This window comes from Sebastes fasciatus, chromosome 9, assembly GCF_043250625.1.
Source record: "Sebastes fasciatus isolate fSebFas1 chromosome 9, fSebFas1.pri, whole genome shotgun sequence".
NCBI lineage: Eukaryota > Metazoa > Chordata > Actinopteri > Perciformes > Sebastidae > Sebastes > Sebastes fasciatus.
The window spans coordinates 29,204,455-29,224,300 of record NC_133803.1 but is presented as its reverse complement, the minus strand read 5'-3'; the positions used below and the strand labels follow the sequence as shown (position 1 = coordinate 29,224,300).

Below are 19,846 nucleotides of genomic sequence, written 5' to 3'. Positions count from 1 at the left end.
AAAAAAAGTTTGAAAAATGTTGAAAAACAAGTCTAAACAATGTCTGAAAAAGGTAAAAAAAAAAAAAAAAGTCTGAAAAATGTCCCAAAAAAAGTTTGAAAAAAAAGTTTGAAAAATGTTGAAAAACAAAAGTCTGAAAAAATGTCCGTAAAAAAAGTCTGAAAAAAAAGTTTGAAAAATGTTGGAAAACAACAGCTAAACAATTTCTGAAAAGGTAAAAAAAAAAAAAAAAGTCTGAAAAATGTCTCAAAAAAAGTTTGAAAAAAAAGTTTGAAAAATGTTGAAAAAAAAAAGTCTAAACAATGTCTGAAAAAGGTAAAAAAAAAAAAAAAAAAGTCTGAAAAATGTCCCAAAAAAAGTTTGAAAAAAAAGTTTGAAAAATGTTGAAAGACAAAAGTCTGAAAAAATGTCCGTAAAAAAAGTCTGAAAAAAAAGTTTGAAAAATGTTGGAAAACAACAGTCTAAACAATTTCTGAAAAAGGTAAAAAAAAAGTCTGAAAAATGTCCCAAAAAAAGTCTGAAAAAAAAGTCTGAAAAATGTTGAAAAACAAGTCTGAAAAAATGTCCGTAAAAAAAAAAGTCTGAAAAATGTCCCAAAAAAAGTCTGAAAAAAAAAGTTTGAAAAATGTTGAAAAACAAAAGTCTGAAAAAATGTCCGTAAAAAAAAAAGTCTGAAAAATGTCCCAAAAAAAGTCTGAAAAAAAGTTTGAAAAATGTTGAAAAACAAAAGTCTGAAAAAATTTCCGTAAAAAAAAGTCTGAAAAATGTCACAAAACAAAATGCTGAAAAAATGTCCGTAAAAAAAGTCTGAATAATGTCACAAAACAAAATGCTGAAAAAATGTCCGTCAAAAAAAAAGTCTGAAAAATGTCTGAAAAAAAAAAGTTTGAAAAATGTTGGAAAATAACAGTCTAAACACTGACTGAAAAAGGTAGAAAAAAAAAAAAAAAAGTCTGAAAAATGTCCCAAAACAAAATGCTGAAAAAATGTCCGTAAAAAAAAGTCTGAAAAACAAGTCTGAAAAAAAAAGTTAGAAAAATGTTGGAAAAAAAAGTTTGAAAAATGTTCTGAAAAAGGTAATTGCCTGGTCCTATCTTTACTAAAACTTTTGTAGAATATATGTGCTTTGTGTTATTTATTTCTGCTTTGGCACAGTTGTAGTCAAGGAGTTGCTGAATGAATCCAGTGGCATCTCTGTGCATGGCATCCTTGCTATAATGGTGTTATCCACTGTCTAATGGGGAAAACATTTTAGGCGAGGATAAAAATGTAAATCTTTCCTTTGGTTCATCGTAGTTTACTCAGGCATAGTAACAGTCACAATGTTACTGACACTGGGGATGAATTCTCTGAGGTCTTACCTATCCATATAGACCAAGATCATGCATATAGACCTGGTAGTTGTGGAGCTATTCTTGATTTATTTTGGGTATGTCTATCTAGGTGAACCACACCTTCAAGCACCCTAGGGCTTAAGAGGTTAAGATCCAACATAAAGTCAGCAGCCCGTGTCAGGGTTTCTGTGGCTGGACAACAGGTAGGTAAAAAAAAGTAAGTCATTTATTACAGGAGTGTTAATACTGCAGGCTGGCGTTGGTGGTGGTGACAGGAAAGATGTGACAACAAGCAAACACACTCCCACCAGGCAGGCAGGTTATTTTGTGATCTTGCTGATGTACATCAGTCAACTTTACCTTTTTTTTTTTCTTTCTTTTTTATCAATTTGTTCCTCTCAGTCCAAAGATGACTCACAACCTGAGTTGACTGGGTGCATGTCAGCGAGCATGTTAATACAGGCTGTGTTTCATAACAATTTCCGACTGACAAAGCAACAATTATTTATTTAGGTCATCTTTCCTAGAGAGCTTACAACAGTATCACATGAAGGATGAACTTTCATGCTTCATTTTCTGTTTGATTGGTGTCAGATCGATTGTGGATTGTGGCTGGGCAACAAGACAGCATGCATAAAGATTATTCTTAAAACCTCCAAATAATACAGAAGAACTGAGTTAAGTGTAGTCATACAGCATGTACATGATTGTTTTTTCTATCAGGGTACTGGAAATAACTAAAAACACAGTTGTTAACTGTGAACTACAGCTGAAATGATTATTTGGCCAATAATTTGATTATCGGTCGACATTTTTCAAGCATAAATGTCAAATATTATCTTATCTTTGGTGTGTTTGGACTGTTGGTCGGACCAAAAGACTTCTGAAGGAAGGCAAGTAAACTTAACGACCAAGAAAACCAATCAATTATGAAAGTAAATTGTTAGCTGTAACTCTACTGTGAACTCCACTGGGTTTACTAAATCATCTATTCAGAGTAAAACCCAGAATAAGTCTTCATATAACTCATAAAATTTGAGTTTCAGAGACTTTGTCTCCTGCATTCTGGTGACTTTTAAAGAATGAAAATAACAAAATAAGTATACTGCAAGAGCATTTTTTTGTTAAATTGGCCTACTTTAAATTTACTCTCTATTCTCAGGAAAGACAACTGAATAATTCGCTCTTCTGGCGTGAACTTGTGTGAATATCTGGTATAAACTAGGCTAATATTCATCAGTTTTCATTCATTAATTGTTGCCCCTGCTTGAGTATTTCTTTCTCTTAGTACTCTCCATTTCTCTCTCCGTCTCTCACTCACTGAAGGCCCTTTTAGACACAACGTGACAACGGCACCACTGCGCTCTGAAACCCACAATGGCTTGCGCCTGCTTGTGCCACGCCACACCGGCTTTGCTGTGATGTGTTGTGAGCAGCTCTCCTTCGCCGGGAAACGACATTTGGTGTAGCTCTATTGGCGTCAGGGTGGAAACAGTAGAGCTTATACATGCTGTACAAAGCCAGAAACAGGTTGAGATAATGAAAAGGAAAAAAGGTGTGGAAATTTCCCATTAATCTGGAGAATCGTGACCCCGGGAGGAAACCGGGAAAAGGCGATGACAAACAGGAGTCTCCAAATCGGGAGGGTTTGCAAGTAGGAACCTGATTGTGTCAAAAAGAAGAACCTGCCCAAACAAACATCCTTATAAATCACTTTTCTTTATTTAAATCAGCGTTAGGCAGTTATGCTATGAACAACACAGGAAAATAAAAACAGTGACAAAAGAAAGACATTAAAACATGAGATCCAGTTAACATTAACTGCACTTGGCACTGGATAGACGTTCATGGTAAGAGGAAGAAAAAAAAAAATATACACACATTTTTCAAATAGAAGTGCCTCCAGTAATCATTAAGACGACTCTCGGGAGTGAAGGACTGGAGAACTTAAATATGGTCTCAACAGTATTTCGATATGAATAAAATACCGTTTTAATTTTTCCCAGTTTTGCGGCGCCCCAGATTCGAATCATCGCCGGCCTGCGACTGCCTCCGTGCTGTGGTGGATCAGAAGGAATACGACGGGTGAGGTGCTATGGCGTCGTCAACTGCTCGCACCCGTTCATTCAGCTTGAGATTTACACCGAGGGAGGAGGCAGAGGCGAGGCGGTTTGATGAGGAACAAATAGTATCGCTCCCGCCCAACATCGTCTCACCGCCCACAAAGTACCGTCACACGCCCGATGTCGAGCTCAGGGGCTTTTCCTTTGCGTTATTTGTCCCTTTATAAATCAATTCTTCATAATAACGTGGAGGAACTTCAGTTACCACAATACACTCCATTTACAATGGTAGTAGTGCACAGCAACAAAAGAAAAAAAAGATATAAATTGAACTCCAACAAAAAAAAAAAAGCAGAACAAAAAGTAATCCCTCTCCCAGAAAAGAAAAAGTCATGATATCATTTATAAAAAACCGACATAAAAATGTGATCAGTTCTCGCTCACCTGGAACAGATGCTGAAAGCGGCCCGTGGCTGTTTGTGGTGGGACCCTGATTGTGAAGCTTTACAGAAACTTTGCATCGATTTATCCCCTCCGGAGGTTTAATCAAGGGAGGGGAACTTTCTGAAACACCACATTTAACTCTCACTCACTATTTGGAGGTAAACAAGCAGAGTTAACATTCCCCGCCATGCTTTTAACCTTCTGCACCAGTGAAAATCCAACATACACCAACATTAACCCTTCAATTCGTAGTATTAAGTAAAGGAGGGGTTTCAGGGTGATGGAATTGGTTCCTGTGAGGAAAAGTGTGAGCCAATCCCAAGCCAGGAGAGAAGAGAGGCAGAGAGGAGAGAGGAGGAGGAGGTGACGGCTCGACTCCCTCTGATGTTTGAGGAGTATCAAGAGCCGAAAGAGAGAAGAAGAGGGATAAATAGATATATACTCTGCGATGTGGGCGAGGAGGGGGAGATGTGTGCATGTCATGTATGTGTGTGTGTTTGTGTATATCTGTGTGTGTGTGTGTGTGTGTGTCCGTCCAGTGCTTTATCTGACGGTGACTCCGAGTTTTTCCAGCACGCGGACTCCTTTCTCCTGGTACTCCTCCCGGGTCAGCCAGAAGTTGTCCTTGTCCTTCATGATGTCGGCCAGCACGGCTCCGCCCAGGAACACCATGTGCTTTCGCCTGGGAGGATCCTCGATCCGGATCTTAAATTTCTACGAGACAAGGGGGACACAAAAGACATAAAAGACGGCCCCCGTGTAACAAAGAAGTGTCCTGCAGTCACAGGCGGCTCAAAGCGTCACGGCGTTTTTGTTTTTCTCAGCTCGGATGTGATAAACATCTAAATGTTTTTCTCATCAGTGTGGACTTGGTTTTGCACAGTTTCATTCTGGACTACATGGAGACGTTCATCAAAACTCATAGTCAGGGTTTCTGCAGGGTTTATCAAGTTAAATTCACTTTTTAAAGACTGTTGTAATACCACATAAAATGCAATTTAATACATGTTTCATGAGTATACCGAGCCAAATATGGAAGTATGATGGAAAACCAGTCGGATGAAATGGCCAAGAATTATTTATCATATCACAATAATTCCTAATAATGTGACCTGGAACCAGATAATCTCTGAAATGACCTGTGATTGGCCAAAGTCGATTTTTAAAAGCCTGAAATCAGAGCCATGAGGAGGTGCAGAAGTCTAGTTTTCTCTCAGAACACTTGAATTACAATATGCTGAAAGGTTATTATGGCATTTTTGCCCAATGATGGCAAAAAATATTCTGCCTACTGAAGCTTTAAGGATGTTAAAAGACTCTGAAAAGCTGAAGGGGACCGCAGGGTGATAATTCTGTGTGGGTTTGTCACATCTAGCGACGCATTTCACACTCTTTAAATTGATACTCCACTCAAAATCAGCTGGGAAAAGTGACTTCAATTCATGTCAGACACAACTTACTCCAATTGTGACAAGATTTTAAGATGGGAGAAGCATCAAAACAAACTTCTCAAACCACTCCTGCCACATAACCCACTCCTCTGCTCTCGGTCTGTATCCTCAGTATGTCCCAAGCATTCATATTTTCACCAAATAGGGCGAAAGACGCGGCTTCTGTTTGGTGCTCACGTGGCGAGCTATCTAAACGGAGTTGCGAGCAACAAACAAACAGCTAAAAGGTGCAAGCTACAAATGGAGACGGCGTATTTATTTAGCCATATTCTGAGTGTTTGGACGATCAGACGGAGCATATTAAATAGCAGAGAACAGGAATGTTTTTCATGGATGTTTTTGATAACTCTTTTCCACCACTGCAAAACCCTGTCAACATGAGAATCCATTGTAACCGACATGAATTCAAGCTGGCCACAGCCACTATGAAAGAGAAAACTACAAGCTTTTGACAGCCATCTTTCAAATATTTGGTATAAAAAATATTTGGGGATCTATCAACAAAAAGTGCTCCGTCTTGTTGCACACATTTTGAGTTACTTTTCATGAAAGACATGTGAAAAACACTATCACTACATATAAAGACTTCCATTCCTGAATGAGATGTAAACAGTCGAAGAAAACCGAAACTGGCTGCAGTTGTGGGCAGAAAAGTGAAGCACATAATGACTTGCTTTTTAAACGTATGAGTCATCCGTAGACCTTTGTTTACAAAATAGTTCTGTGTAAAATCATCACTGTCTTTGGGATACTGAAGTGGAAATGTAACGTAGGGATATTTTTCCAAAACAAATATTTATCAGTGGGAAGTGAACCCCACATATGTTGTCATTAAAGTGCTCTGCTTAAGTTAAATTAATGTCTGTTAACCTCTATCACCCCCTGGTGGTGGACTACGTACACTGCACCAGCCTGAGACAAAACATAATGGTAAACTTTGCTCCTTTCAGAGACGGTTCAAGTACATCATTCAGGGTGTTTAATTTATTCTACTGTGACCTCTCAGTGTGTGGGATTCAACCTCATCAGGACAAAGGAGATACTGTCAGGTGAAGCAGTTTACACACTAAAACTGACTCCAATATGTTCCCTGTGGTAGTTCAAGCTTTCTGGCACTTTACTGCTCTCTCACATGTGGGAAACCCCGCCCATGCCAACTCAAACAAACCCAGAGAATCAGCTGGAAATAATACTTCACACCAACTGAGAGACCTGGTGCAGTAAAACCAGACTTTGGCTCATCTGAATGTTAAATATGACTTTTTATTTTTAGATTACATCGGTCGCAGTGCAATTGCAGTCAATTAGGCTGTTGTCAGGTTACTAAATAGGCGTTACCAGTCGCTATAAGCCCCATAGATATGGGTCAATAGGGGCCTACTATACCCACTAGTAGGTTTTATCATCCATTCACATGGTAGATCACCGAAAAGAAGGTATAAAAGAACACGTCAGCGACTGTAATAATTATGACAGGAGCAGAAGTCGAAGTCAGGCGCTGTAGTATAGACAGTAGATGGGACAAAAAACAGTTTTTTCACCAAGCAGACTGGAGTTCACATCCCGTGTGAAACCAACAATGTGTAGTTGTCTTTGTAGTTATTTTAACCCAAAGTTCAACGTTTTTCCCTAAACTAACTTTTTGCCTAAACCTAAAAAAGTTGTAGTTTTGTTCTCTAAACCTAAAGAAGCCTTTTTGTTTGTGTTCAAAACGTGACATTTCATTCAGTTATACAACATGTTAGAACGTGTTGCTCTTAAGTTTCACTTTCACAGCGTAGTAGGCCCCTACTGGCCCACATCTATGGTGCTAATAGTGACTGATAACGCCTATTTAATGGCCTCATAACAGTCGAATCGGGTTGATATCTCACCGAAAGCTTGTCCACGTCTCCCTTGAGCACACGTTCCAGGTAGAGCTGCTTGAGTTCCCTCTCCAGCCGAGACGGCAGGCCCGGGTACATGGTGGATCCTCCTGATAACACGATGTGTTTGTAGAACTCAGACCTGATGACGGGGAGACAGAGAGAGGGTGAGAGCAGGAAGAGACCAAACAACATGCAGACGGAAAGAGATTTTTTTTCCCCACGTGAATAAATTATGGTATCGGATCGGTGCATAGACTGGCGTACTTGCTGATACCCGATCCTAAATTTTGGGCAGTATCGGACGCATTTCCATTTCTCAGAACAACTCTACTAGTTTCCTTCCCAATAGGCAGATTTTTTTCCATTTTTAAGTCCACAAATGTTGAAAATGTACTTTCAAGACACCACAGATTTAAGTCCCTCAGTGACTTAAGTTGAATTCTCCAACAGCAAGGGAGAGATAATGACTTACTGGGTTTCCAAGTATACATTTTCTTGAATATTTCCACTCTTTTACATACCAAAAGATACATTTTCATACTTTCCATACAGAACTCTGTGTGAAAGAAATATTTAGTTTGACATCTAAAACCCTCTATTGCTGCACTGGGAGCTCTGCTGGGCCGACACCACCATTTTGCACATCTGTGTGTGTGTGTGTGTGTGTGCTTGTTAATGTTGTGTATTAATGTGTGTTAGAGCAGAAACACTCTTAGTACAGTATATTTTGATGTGTCTTTATCGGCATCGGAGTGCGTCCGTACACTGTCGTTGGCCTCACCTGGTGTCTATATCGGCTGCGTGGATGGTGTTGAAGAGGAGCTCGGCCACTCCGACGCCCTCCACGTTGATGAGGTGGGGCTGGAACAGAGCCTCAGGGGCCTCAAACCGCTCTCCTCCCACCTTAATCAAACGACCATCTGGCAGCTGGAGATGTGTGGGAGGGAAGAGATGAAAAGAGACGGAAAAAAAAGGAAAATATGACACCACTGAAGAGGTAGGATTTAATGTATGACTCAACGGAGAGTCATAAATCTTGAATGTATGAATTAAGACTGATACTGTTCAATGGCTGTTTGTGATGTATGACAGGAAGTCATAACTTCTCAATAAACCTTTTTAAAGAAAAATCTCTGTGTGTCTAAATCCTCCAAGATAATATTGTACAGCAAGTTAAAGCAGCGAGTGTGTCGGCTCCAAGCTGAGTAGAGTGAATGTGTGTGTGTGTGACTATAAAAAGGCTTCATTCAGCCGAGGGCAGTGGGAGGAAGCGGAGCCCGGCAGCCACCGCCGCAAAGTGGCTACACAGGAAATGATGTAACGCACAGTTCAGGGCCCTTCGGCCACAGTTACATTGCCCTCCTTGTTTCGGCACACAAAACGATACTTACACATACATGTTCACACACCTACACACACACACACACACAGTCGCCTACACTAACCCAAACACACACGGTCAGTGAGCTCTGAGACACAACATGTGCTCGGTAAGGCGTGCAGTAACACAGACTTCAGGGCCTGCGTTTAGATTCTGTGGTTCCCTCTGCAGGGAAAAAGGGCCTTGGAAAGAAAAGCAAGCCTGGTGGAGGAGCTCTGCACCCCCATATGTTTGAGTCCCAGAGAAAACAGTTAGTCAGCAGCACTGCCCGGTCCTAAAGCAGCCAACAGAACCAACAACGGGCATGTGGTAGTCTACTTAACTCAGTGCAGAAACAGATTTAGTTACCCCATTAGTTTTGATTAGTTCTAAATACTGCCACTTTTGAATAACAAATCCTTTGGGAGGGATTCTTTCTACGATGCTATTTTGAGCAGAAATGTGAAACTTGTGTGCATGAAGAGAACTAATTTTACATTTAAAAAAAGTAAACACAAAAGAGAATCCCAGAGGGCTGGAAATATGTTGCTATTGAACGTGGAAATGGCCAACAGCTGCTTACCTCTTTTACCCGATGAACCCGGTACCACTGAGCTCTGTGTTAAAACACTGCCTTTAAAAACTTCATAAAATGCTGTGGTGGTCTTTTTTCTGAATTGTTTCTAGAAGACGAGGCTTCAACGCTACTAAAACAACACTCCAAGTGTATTTTGTCCAAACAATGTTTGTTATGATATCAATATTTCAGTTACAAAATCAACGCACGAGAAATTGCATTTTTACTTTATAATATTTTTGACCGTTTTCATATTGAATGTACATACCTGACTTTGGATTATGTTTTGTTATCTTATTTACATTGTTATTGATCTTATTTATTATTATCTAAGTTTTACTTGAACATATTCATCATCATTATTATAATAAAACTACTCCATTATACAATGTAGTTGTTTTTTTATTGATTTTATACTGTGCACAATGGTAGAATGTGATGATGCACAGGGTGAATGTCATGGCCAAAGGCTCCATTGTGTGCTCATAGCCTCCTGTAGTGGATATCAGTAGTATTTTATAGCCAGATTCCCTTTCAAGAGGTAGAAAACCCATTTGGCACACGTTGGGTATCCAAGTGGCCAAATGGAGAGTCCACCTGGTCCTATCCTATCCAGAAACTATTTATCCTATCTTCTTTGTGGTGGGGTCTTTATATTACAATTGATGGCAACAGAGTGAATAATGCACAGTGTCCATGCGAGGGCAGCAACTCATTTTTAAGTCTGGCTTCATACTGTCTACTGTGTCTGCACACCTGATGAAGTGACAACCACAAAACACCCGGTCACATTATTAGCTTAGTGTGTGAAACATATGTAAAAGCCACATCCTAAACTTCCTCTATAGGTATTAATAGAGTGACTGTACAAGCACTGATGCTGTACATGTGGCTCACTTCTGAAATAATGTTATATTAAACATAAATCTAAGGTTAGATTTATCAGTTGTTGAAAATGAAAACACGTGAGTATTTACCGTGTATGATTCCACCAGCACGGTGGTCTCCAGCGCCAGCTTCTGCTCCTGCTCGATGTTGTAGCCCACGTAGCACAGCTTCTCCTTCATCATACGCACCGTCTCAAAGTCTGCAGAGTGGTTGAAGGCATAACCCCTCAACAACAACAACTGCACCCAGAGGATGGGAGAGAAAAGGCAGAAAGAAGGAGAGGAAGGTCAGGAAGTGTTTTGATTTTTACTGAGTTCCCCTGATATGTTCATTTAAACAGGACTAGAGCTTCTCGAAATTAAGAACTTATTACTTCCTTTTATAAAGAAGATGCCAGTTTCCCCTTCCTAAAGAGCAACGACCCTCGACTTAAACAATCTGGATTTCTTTTTAATGATTCTAGCCCATTTAAAGAGACTGAACTCACACATATTTGTTTCACTAAAAATGCATGAAAATAACTTCCTGAGAGGGGAAACAGGACCGGAAGAGACTAACTGAAACTGAACTTTTAATGGCTTTTTGTTACACAAAGATCGAGAAAAAATAACAAAATAGATTAAAAAAGAAAAGAAAAAGAAATTGCTGTTGTGAGGTAGTTTTTCTTTCTCCTGTTGAGATGTTTTTAGTTTTCGAGTGCTCATGAGAACATTGCTGAACCTCTGCCAGTCAGTTTGAGCTCTTTTTAATTTACAGTATTTGTATCTTTCTCTTGTATCTCAGTATTTGTATTAAATTGGTCCTAGAGTCACTATTTGACCTGTTCAAGTGAATGGCTAAAGCTGGGCATACACTGTACGATTTTAGAAAGGTTGTAGTTTAACTCCTACTCCTACTGTACGAGTAGATCGTGTGCGATGTAAAGCCAAAGCTCACGATTTATGAGCTCACACTGTACGGTCCGATCGTCAGCCACGACGTGAGTGCTCACACTCTACGTGTTAATCGGTCCTAGTCAAAAATGCCAATAAGGCAGAAACATGCTGCCTTGATCATCTGTACCATCCTGTCTGCTGAAACGTCTAAAAAAGAGGCGCGGCTTATAAGGACAAGGACAGTAGAGAATTAGAGGTAAGCCAGCTACGTTTTACTATATCTGTTGTACATTGTTATGTTGATAGCTATGCTGTGATTACTGTAAAATTAAAAAAAAGAGTAGAAATAAGGCACTGATGTTGGAGAATCGGCTCGTTGCTCTGCTTCAACTGTGCGAGAGTCGTGACGGTGCTGCTGTGCATTATGATGATGCATCACCACTATGTCTTATTTTCTAGAATCTACCATCTGAAGATCAATCAAAATGACACATTCATGAGCTCTATTGACTAACTAACTTGTTTGCACTGCTAGTTTTTGTAGTCTTTGAATCCGGAGACTGTCATGACTGACTGGATACCTTGATGAGGTAGCGGGTGATGTCCCTGCCTGCGATGTCCAGACGTCTTGTCAGATGGGGCAGGCTGAAGCCCTCATACACTGGACAGATGTGTGTCACACCGTCACCCGAGTCCACCACCACACCGGTCAGAAGGCCTAAAACACACACACACACATACACACTACAGTTAATAATCTACAATTCTACCAAGCTAGGTGTGTTTGTGTCTGAGTTTTATCCAGTGTGTGCTTTGGGCTACTGATTGTTAGCTGGGTAAACACACAAAACCTGGCAAGATAACACATCTAATGTAAGAATTAACCGCTAATAACGGCTCAGTGGGTAATAAACTCGGAGACAAAATGGTAGAGCGGTGCACAGACCTCATGCAGTTTCACTGTGGGTGCTAATAGTTTCATCTGATCCTGCTTGAAGCACCACACAGGTGGGCTTTAACCCATCCGAACACTTCAGATACTGTCAGGATATCATGTCCGTCACTGGAACATTATAAAGTGATGTTCATGTGACTGTCTAGACTGTCTGGCACAAAAGAATAACAGATCTGGTATCCAGATAGCCTCACCAAACAAATCTTTGCATAAACTATTTGACAAAGGTGTGGTAGGTAGTTACATGCTGCCACACAAGAATATTTCCACAATTAAAATGAAAGGCTTTCTGCCTCTGAGCTGCTGAACTACTAATCATTTACCAGTTATAACATTGGTGTCAGGGTAAATCTAATTTGTGGGTGAACACCTGGGAATCTCTGCGATATGGAAACTGATTAAACTCGTAACCCGATCACGCATGTGTGTCTTCCTACCTTGGGCATACAGCGTCAGCACAGCTTGAATAGCAATGTAGACTCCTGAAAACTGGTAGGTCTCAAACATCACCTGTAGGAGAAGCCAGGAAACATCAGACAGTGAGTACAACTGATCGTTGATGAAAACAAAACACAATATGATCACAATATGATCTTACTGCGATTTTAAACATTTTGCGATATGCTGAGATACTCTAACTGAGATAACTGAGATACTTTCAACTCTAAATTATGTAGTTTGTCAACATCTGTTTTATCTTTTATGGCACCTTTGAGCTGATCTATTGTTTTTTTAATGTGTGTGTATGAAACTGTTTGTACTGCTGCTATCCTTGGCCAGGTCGCTCTTGAAAAAGAGATTTTAATCTCAATGGGTCTAAGTTGGTTAAATAAAAGGTTAATGAAATGAATCTAATAAGATACAGTTTTCACTTTCATAGTTTTCATTCACATATCTTGAGGTCAGAGGTCAAGGGACCACTTTGAAAATGCCATATCAGTTTTTCCTTTTGGAGCGTTATTTAGCGTTCTTCCCGACAAGCTAACATGACGTGATCGATACCAATCGACTCCTTAAGTTTTCTAGTTTCATATGACACTTCACTCTAGCTTTAAGACTCAGCCCGCTACAACCTCTGACAGACAGAATAGTCTGCTAAGAGGTTAATAGTTTATGTAATAAAAAAATCGATACTTGGCGTCCGTGTATCGATACAATATTGCCACGCAAACTATTGCAATATTATGATGTATTGATTTTTTCCCCCACCCCTAAAATACATGTACGCTGTACCCTTACTTATTCAACACCCCCCCCCAAACACAACTATAAAATTCCTTCAGACTGCCCACACACAAACAAATAAAATGTCGACATACCTCAATGATTTTTTCGCGGTTCTTGGTTGGGTTCATGGGTGGCTCGGTCAACAAGATCTTGCAGTTGCGGGAGTCGATGTTGAGCTTCTCTGGGCCAAAGGTGTAGTCCCACAGGTGCTTCATGTCATCCCAGTTCCTGACGATGCCGTTCTCCATGGGGTAGTTGACTTCCAGCATGGAGCGCAGCTCGCTGGCCTCGTCCCCCACCATGAGGTCCTGCAGGGAGAGGTCAACAAGGGTAAATATTTAGAAGCTCTGCAGTGTAGCTCTCCACTTGGTATTAGTTTAGGGCAATAAACATTTCAACTTGTCCCCTTCGCCTGCTGGTCTCATAAAATCAGAGAAACTGGATCATCAAGCCGAGTCATCTGTTAGATGACGACAGCTGCATTAATGTCCTCGCTTTTTTCTTTAAAACTCAGTTACCCAGCATGCACGACAAGCCATTATTTTCCATGCATCTACACCTGGAAACACTTGTGTTTCCCTCTAGCTACAGTAAACCACTTGTTTTAGCACCATTCAACTAGATGCATGCAAGGCAGCCTGGCAATGTAAACAACCTCTGGGTTAGAGCTCAGTGTTAGCCACACAGTCAAGCATCTCACGTTCCACTTGGAGACATCAAAAGCCTACTGAAGGCAGCCATTTTATGGGTTCATCCTGTGTGCTTTGGCATTAACAGAAGTACCAGTCACAGGCATTGCCTCCATGTGGTCTCAATAAAAAAAAAGGAAAAAGGAAAACAGATGTGCTTCCGTCTCCAACTTTCAGCTGTCTGCCATGCACCCTCGAGTGTGGACACTTCCTCTGCACTTGTAAAGGTGAGACACCGGCAGATACTGAGAAAAATGCTCTGAACTGGACATTCCCTAAATAAGATATGTTTGTGGCGTCATCAGAGGGAGGTAAACAGATCTGTGACGCACAACATTTATCACCAAGCGTTCACATCTGACATTTTAAGTTCTTTTTTAGCTGAAGACTGTTGTGATTATTTCAGCAGCAGGATTGTGGGGAGGTGTAGCTGTCAAGATGCGCCAGCAGATCAGAGACTCTGAAAATCTGGAATCGCTCCAAAATCTCTTTTAGCACTCCATCGATAACAGCTGGCCTATGATTCATCACAGCCATTTCTGCAACACGTTCAGCCTGGAGAGAAGAGCGCATTAACGTAATGGCTGTATAATCTATCTGACTCTCTGCCACTCAACAACGCAAACTAGTTATGATGTGGGAGAATGGAGTCATTGTGTGAGTAAAATAACATGAAATGATCTAAAACAAATAAAGAGCTTGTTTTTTTTGGTTGAGTTCAAAACATGACACAACTCTCCGGAGCAGGCAAGAACAGGAGGCACACATCAACCCGAACTTACCATCTTCTGGGCATTCTACTTCATCGTGGGGGGAACAAAACATGGAGGAAGAGGAAGGTAGATATACATATATATATATAAAAAAAGATGAATAAACAAAAGAATCGGAAAGAACAGGAGAAAGATAGAGACAGATAGGTTCATGCTAAAATAATGCCAAACTGGCAGAAATCTGCTGATTAAGAGCAGGTACAACCAAATGTGCACTCAAAAAGTATATTTTTGGCACATCTTATTACCACTTTAAAATTCCAGGGTTTTGAAAGGACAATGTAAGATCAATTTCAGGTGTGAAGGATGTTAATTTAAAGGATAACACTTGCTTGATAAGCAGGAACAGCTATTATTTTCATTCTATTGTACATTGTGCATTTTATTTACCACTTCTCTATGCAGTATATGATGCAGCTGAAATAAAAGTCAAAAAGACTTACATGTGATGTGTATTGTTTTCAGAAATAGGCCTCATGATATACAGAAGTATGATTCAACTTTTTCCCATGGTCTAGTGTTAAAAAAACGTAAACAAAAATCGCAATAAATCGTAATATCGAATCACAATACATATGGAATCGGTACCCAAGTATTGTGATAGTATCGAATCGGGAGATAGGTAAATCGTCCCACCATCTATACAAAGATTTGCACTGGAGATACTCTTTGTTTGTAATGGGAGGATGTCTAAAACAAGCTGGTAGAGCTTCTGTTATTTCAGAACTGAAATGGGACTCTTACTGGAGCTCACTATAAAAATAAAACACATCTTTTAGAGTGGAATTAGACAGTCTGTGACTTTGACATTGTGCTTATATTAGAAATTGACTCTGCTCTGTTTGCAGGTTATATTTTTTTCTCTTCCTGACCATGTTTGCCCGTGAAATCAAGACTTTCTGGTGAGATGAAACAATCACTCCAGGAACATTCAGGTGGACCAGTTCCTACCTTGATCTCAATGTTTCCGACTTTGGCTGTCGAGCGAATGATGGGCCTCCCAACAAGCGCAGGGAAGATGTGCTCTGGGAAGTTGGAGCCTCCATAGCCGCACTTGACAAACTAAAAGAGAGAGAGACAAGAAAACCAAAGCACAGAGGAAGTGATGTGAGGAAGTCCATTTAAGTACTGATGAGATAAAACTGTGCAATAGAGCAAGACAACGTCACGGTCATCCTGCTGATAAGAGTGGGCTTAATTAGCATTTAGACGGAGATATAAATGTACCCGCCGACGCTACAGTGCCATCTATGTGTGTGTGTGTGTGTGTGTGTGTGTGTGTGTGTGTGAATGAGAATGAACATCTGCAGCCAGCCCCTGCTTCAGCCTCCAGCACAATGGTAGAAAACCTTACATGTATTTAAAGAGGACCTATTATGCTTTCATGCTTTTTCCCTTTCCTTTAGTGTGTTATATAGTTTTTTTTGTGCATGTAAAAGGTCTGCAAAGTTACAAAGTCCACAGAAACTCTGTTCCTGAACTGCCTGAAACACCTCGCCTTTTCTTCCGTAACATGGTGATGTCACCAAGTAACACTTTTGCACAGCGGCTAGTTTGGCACGCCCTCAAACAAAGCTAGTTTGAGCAGTTGAGTGAAAACAGGTGCTGCAGCACAGCCGGTATGAGAAAAATAAAGCATTTTTTTAACATTAAAGCATGTAAACATGTTCTAGTAGAAACCTAAAATACAAGTATGCACCTGAAAATAAGCATAATAGGTCCTTTTTAATGTTTTTTGAGGTTGATCTAGCTTTTAACAATAAAAATAAACATACAATTTTGGTTAATTTCATATTAAAAGTAGAGCTGTCAACGTTAACGTGATAACACGTTAATGCAAATTTGTTAGTTTGGTTTGGTTTTGTTCGGTGTGACAGTATTTTTCAGAAATAGAGACAATCATTAGTACTTTGTGGACATGACATGAGCTCAGAGAATCATATCATTGAATTGTTCAATCAGGAAAAATATCCCCTAAGCTGTATCATGCTATTTCGTGTCTCAGATTAAATTATTGATATTTTAGTGTTAATGAGTAAATTCAAAGAAGATCCACAAAACAGGGAAGTAAACTTTAAGAATCAGTGCACACAGGTCACTACTACCCTGCCTGAACAAAGGAAATTGGTTAAAGAAGACTGTAAGAGTAACTGACCCGATACAGTCTGTAATGTAATTAAAATCTGCCGTTTTATTAATCATCTTACAGAACCAGTTTACCTTGTTGAGCTTTAGTGTAAAATTTACAAGTAAACCAAACAAGTCAGAGTTGTCTTTCACCTTGTTTTGTGTGCTTGGTAGAGGTGCAAAGAAATGTTCAACACTCAGATTTTACAGTAAACATAAATGATGTGAAACGTATCAGGGCTCTTAAAATGTGTCGCTGACGTACGTGACTGTGGTTCAGACTCATCTCACTTCCTCTTGACTTCTCAGTTCAACCCTGACACAGGGCCGGCTTTTTTTTCTGGCTTTGCATAAAGCTCTTGCTCTCAAAAAAAGCCTTATTAGTCAGTAACATGAACCAACATCCTCTCTGACTGCTGACATCCTTACGATCTAAAAGTGTGCAATGAGTAATTCTTTAATATAAACACATAGTCAGCAAAATGTTATATGCTGGATGGGGTAGAATCTGCTCATTTTGTCAACAAGCAGCTTGAAAATCCCCTTCAGGAGCATAGTGGACTATTACGCTCCACAAGCAAGGCTGACCCCCATATGAGAACTATGAGGACTTTAACAACTTTAAACATGCACTATCTGCAACCATCTTGGACTCTAACCACTGGCGCACTTTACACTATACATCCTATATACCACTTTATAGAATGCACATATTTACATATTACATTTATTTATTGACGGTCTGCACACACTATGTTCACCCATTTACTCTGTATCTTTTATATCTCTATTATTGTTTTCATAATTTTTGTATACCTTTACCTCTCCTGTGTTTCACTCTGTTTGCTGATATCTTATCTTATTAAACCAGCCAGCTAGGTTGTGACAAAGCAACCACAAAATGTGCTGCAGAAATGACTAACTTTGGGCTGGTTATTTCCCACTCTATTGAGGACTGTTTTGTAATGTTTCCTATTACATACTTACATTTTCCTTAAAGTATGTCAACCCCTCATCTGTCCAGTAAAGATATGTTAAAACAAAGCTGATTAAGGACGAATGCATAAGAGTAAAAAAGGCATAAGACCTTACTAACTAGTGATGTGTTGGTCGTGACGAGCCAGTTCAAAGAGCCGGCTCTTTTAAGTGAACGATAGGACCCGGCTCCCGTCCGAGAGAAGTTTTTTTGTTTTTGTTTTACTTAATTCAAGGCAGAATGATAGGACGATCTTCTCCGTGCGGTCTACAGGTACAGAGCAGGAGGGAGAGGAGGAGAGAAAGAGAGAGGAGTGCGGTGCGGTGCGGTGCGGTGCGGGTGCGGTGCGGTGCGGTGCGGTGCGGTGCGGTGCGGTGCGGGGATAGCAGAAAAGATGAGTGACAGTCGGAAACGAAGCAGCATGTAAAATTATGTTATTCTGGAAATTATAAGGTTTAGTATAATTAAATTGAATAATTTAAGTGATGTATGTGCACACATACTGATCATAGGTCAAAACAGCTAAAGCTAAATTTGGCTGAATTATAAAAAGGCAGAAGTGGTAAAATGACGAGCCCGTTTGGGAGCCGAAAAAGCTGGCTCTTCTTAGTGAGCCAAATGATCTGGCTCACTAAAAAGAGCCTGAATTCCCATCACTATTACTAACAGCAAGTGCAGGAATGACAAACTTTGGGCTGGTGTCCTGGTGGTTATTTCCCACTCTGTTGAGGACTGTTTTGTAATGTTTCTTATTACATACCTACATTTTCCTTAAAGTATGTCAACCCCTCATATATCCAGTAAAGATATGTTAAAAACAAAGCTGATTAAGGAGGAATGCATGAGAGGAAAAAGGCCTAAAGACTTCACTAACAGCAAGTTAGGTGACATTTCTATCCAGGAAGTTGCTGCAAAACAGGAAAACACAAAAGGTGGTTCCTCATTAACCTGACATGGCCTAACTAACTAACATTACACATAGCTTAGCTGACACAAAATCTACCTACTGGTCTTGATCATTAAAACAAATATGCAACAGACATACTGCATCAAAACAAACCAGTGAAATGACTGAAAGGAGATAATAAAGCTGCAAGACAGTGTCAAAGAGACAGCTGTTAAATGCTAGCAGTTAATTAGCATGCTAGCTAGCTGCTTTAGCTTAGTAACCTTAGTATATTCATTTGGGGGGTTTATATCACAATGAGAGGTATAACATGAGGTGTGTATTAAGCATTTATTCTGATATTTAAACCCTCTCTACGTGCTGTTTCTGTGTCAAGTCTGGATGAATGAAAATTAGCAAGCTAACAAGCTAGCTAGTTAGCTACCCACCCAAGGCCTATGGAAAGGAGGCTGCATCACGCGTCATATCTCAAAGGGTACTGCACATGCGCAGTAGAATCTGAGTTACAATGCGCATGCGCTGTAGCACAAACTCCAACTCCCGTGTCCTAACCTCCTTCAATAGGCCTTGGTTAACGTTAGCTTAGCTTGGCCGTTGACAGCCCCACTTCCTGTTTCAGTGAATCGTTTCTTCACACCGGGACCGGTTGTAAAGCGAGTTACCGGGGGTTTAGAGGTCGTTAAACCGGAGAGAGGAGTGAACTTACCCCGGTGCCGTTGTCACACACCACCACTTTCCTTCCCTGGCTGTCCATTATGTGTAAAAAGAGCCCAGTTGGCCGCTGAACTGAACCGCCCTCAACTTTCTGTCGGCGAGCCGGAAGGAAGACACAGAGAGAGGAGGAGGAGGAACGAGGAGGAAGAAGAGGAAGGGTGCACATCCGGCGTGTGACAGAAGAGATGTCAGTCACTCCCTCCAAGATAGATATGCAAACTCTTTACATTAAACAATCACAGCAAATGCATCGACTGATTGCCCCCTTACTAGAAACAAAGTTATCTAAGATCCTAAGTTGCTGCACTTTACTGTCTTTTGATTGTTTTTATCATCCTTTTAAAGGGACTATTTGTAACTTTCAGAATTGCTTGTTAACAGCGACACCTGTGGCCGTGAAATCAACGAAAGTCAGCGTCGAGCTCGCGCTTGCTCGCTCTAAATATACCTGAACGAGCATCGCTCAAAACAGTGACGCGACACACGTCAGATAAAAGCACATCTGATCCTAGTGTTGGCTTTTCCTGCCTCAGTGCAGGCTAAGGCAGCGGGGCTCTGCAGCGGGGCTCTGCAGCGTGTCTCCCGGTCGGTAACGAGACGGTAAGGTTTCTCTCTGCA

At 40.4% G+C, this 19,846-nt stretch overlaps 1 protein-coding gene and 1 long non-coding RNA gene across 2 annotated transcripts in view; one reads left to right on the top strand and one right to left on the bottom strand.

Annotated features, from left to right (window-relative positions):
* The window catches only part of LOC141774452 (uncharacterized), a 393,135-nt gene that overhangs the window by 125,780 nt on the left and 247,509 nt on the right, over positions 1-19,846 (top strand). The gene's annotated exons all lie outside the window — the stretch shown is intronic.
* Positions 3,035-19,358, bottom strand: LOC141774448 (actin-related protein 2-A). Its single transcript, XM_074647123.1, has 9 exons — positions 19,221-19,358; positions 15,456-15,566; positions 13,135-13,350; positions 12,253-12,325; positions 11,442-11,578; positions 10,075-10,224; positions 7,942-8,087; positions 7,167-7,299; positions 3,035-4,555 (listed from the first exon to the last, which is right to left on the bottom strand). The coding sequence occupies exons 1-9, from the start codon at positions 19,266-19,268 to the stop codon at positions 4,385-4,387; spliced, it is 1,185 nt and encodes a 394-aa protein (XP_074503224.1). The 5' UTR covers positions 19,269-19,358; the 3' UTR covers positions 3,035-4,384.

Coding starts and splice junctions, on each gene's coding strand:
- LOC141774448 (XM_074647123.1), bottom strand. CDS start 19,268: ATGGACAGCCAGGGAAGGAAAGTGGTGGTGTGTGACAACGGCACCGGG. Junction 11,579..12,252: donor GCTGACGCTGTATGCCCAAG/GTAGGAAGACAC, acceptor TGTGTGTTTTAG/GCCTTCTGACCGGTGTGGTG. Junction 4,556..7,166: donor GAGACGTGGACAAGCTTTCG/GTGAGATATCAA, acceptor CTTGTCTCGTAG/AAATTTAAGATCCGGATCGA.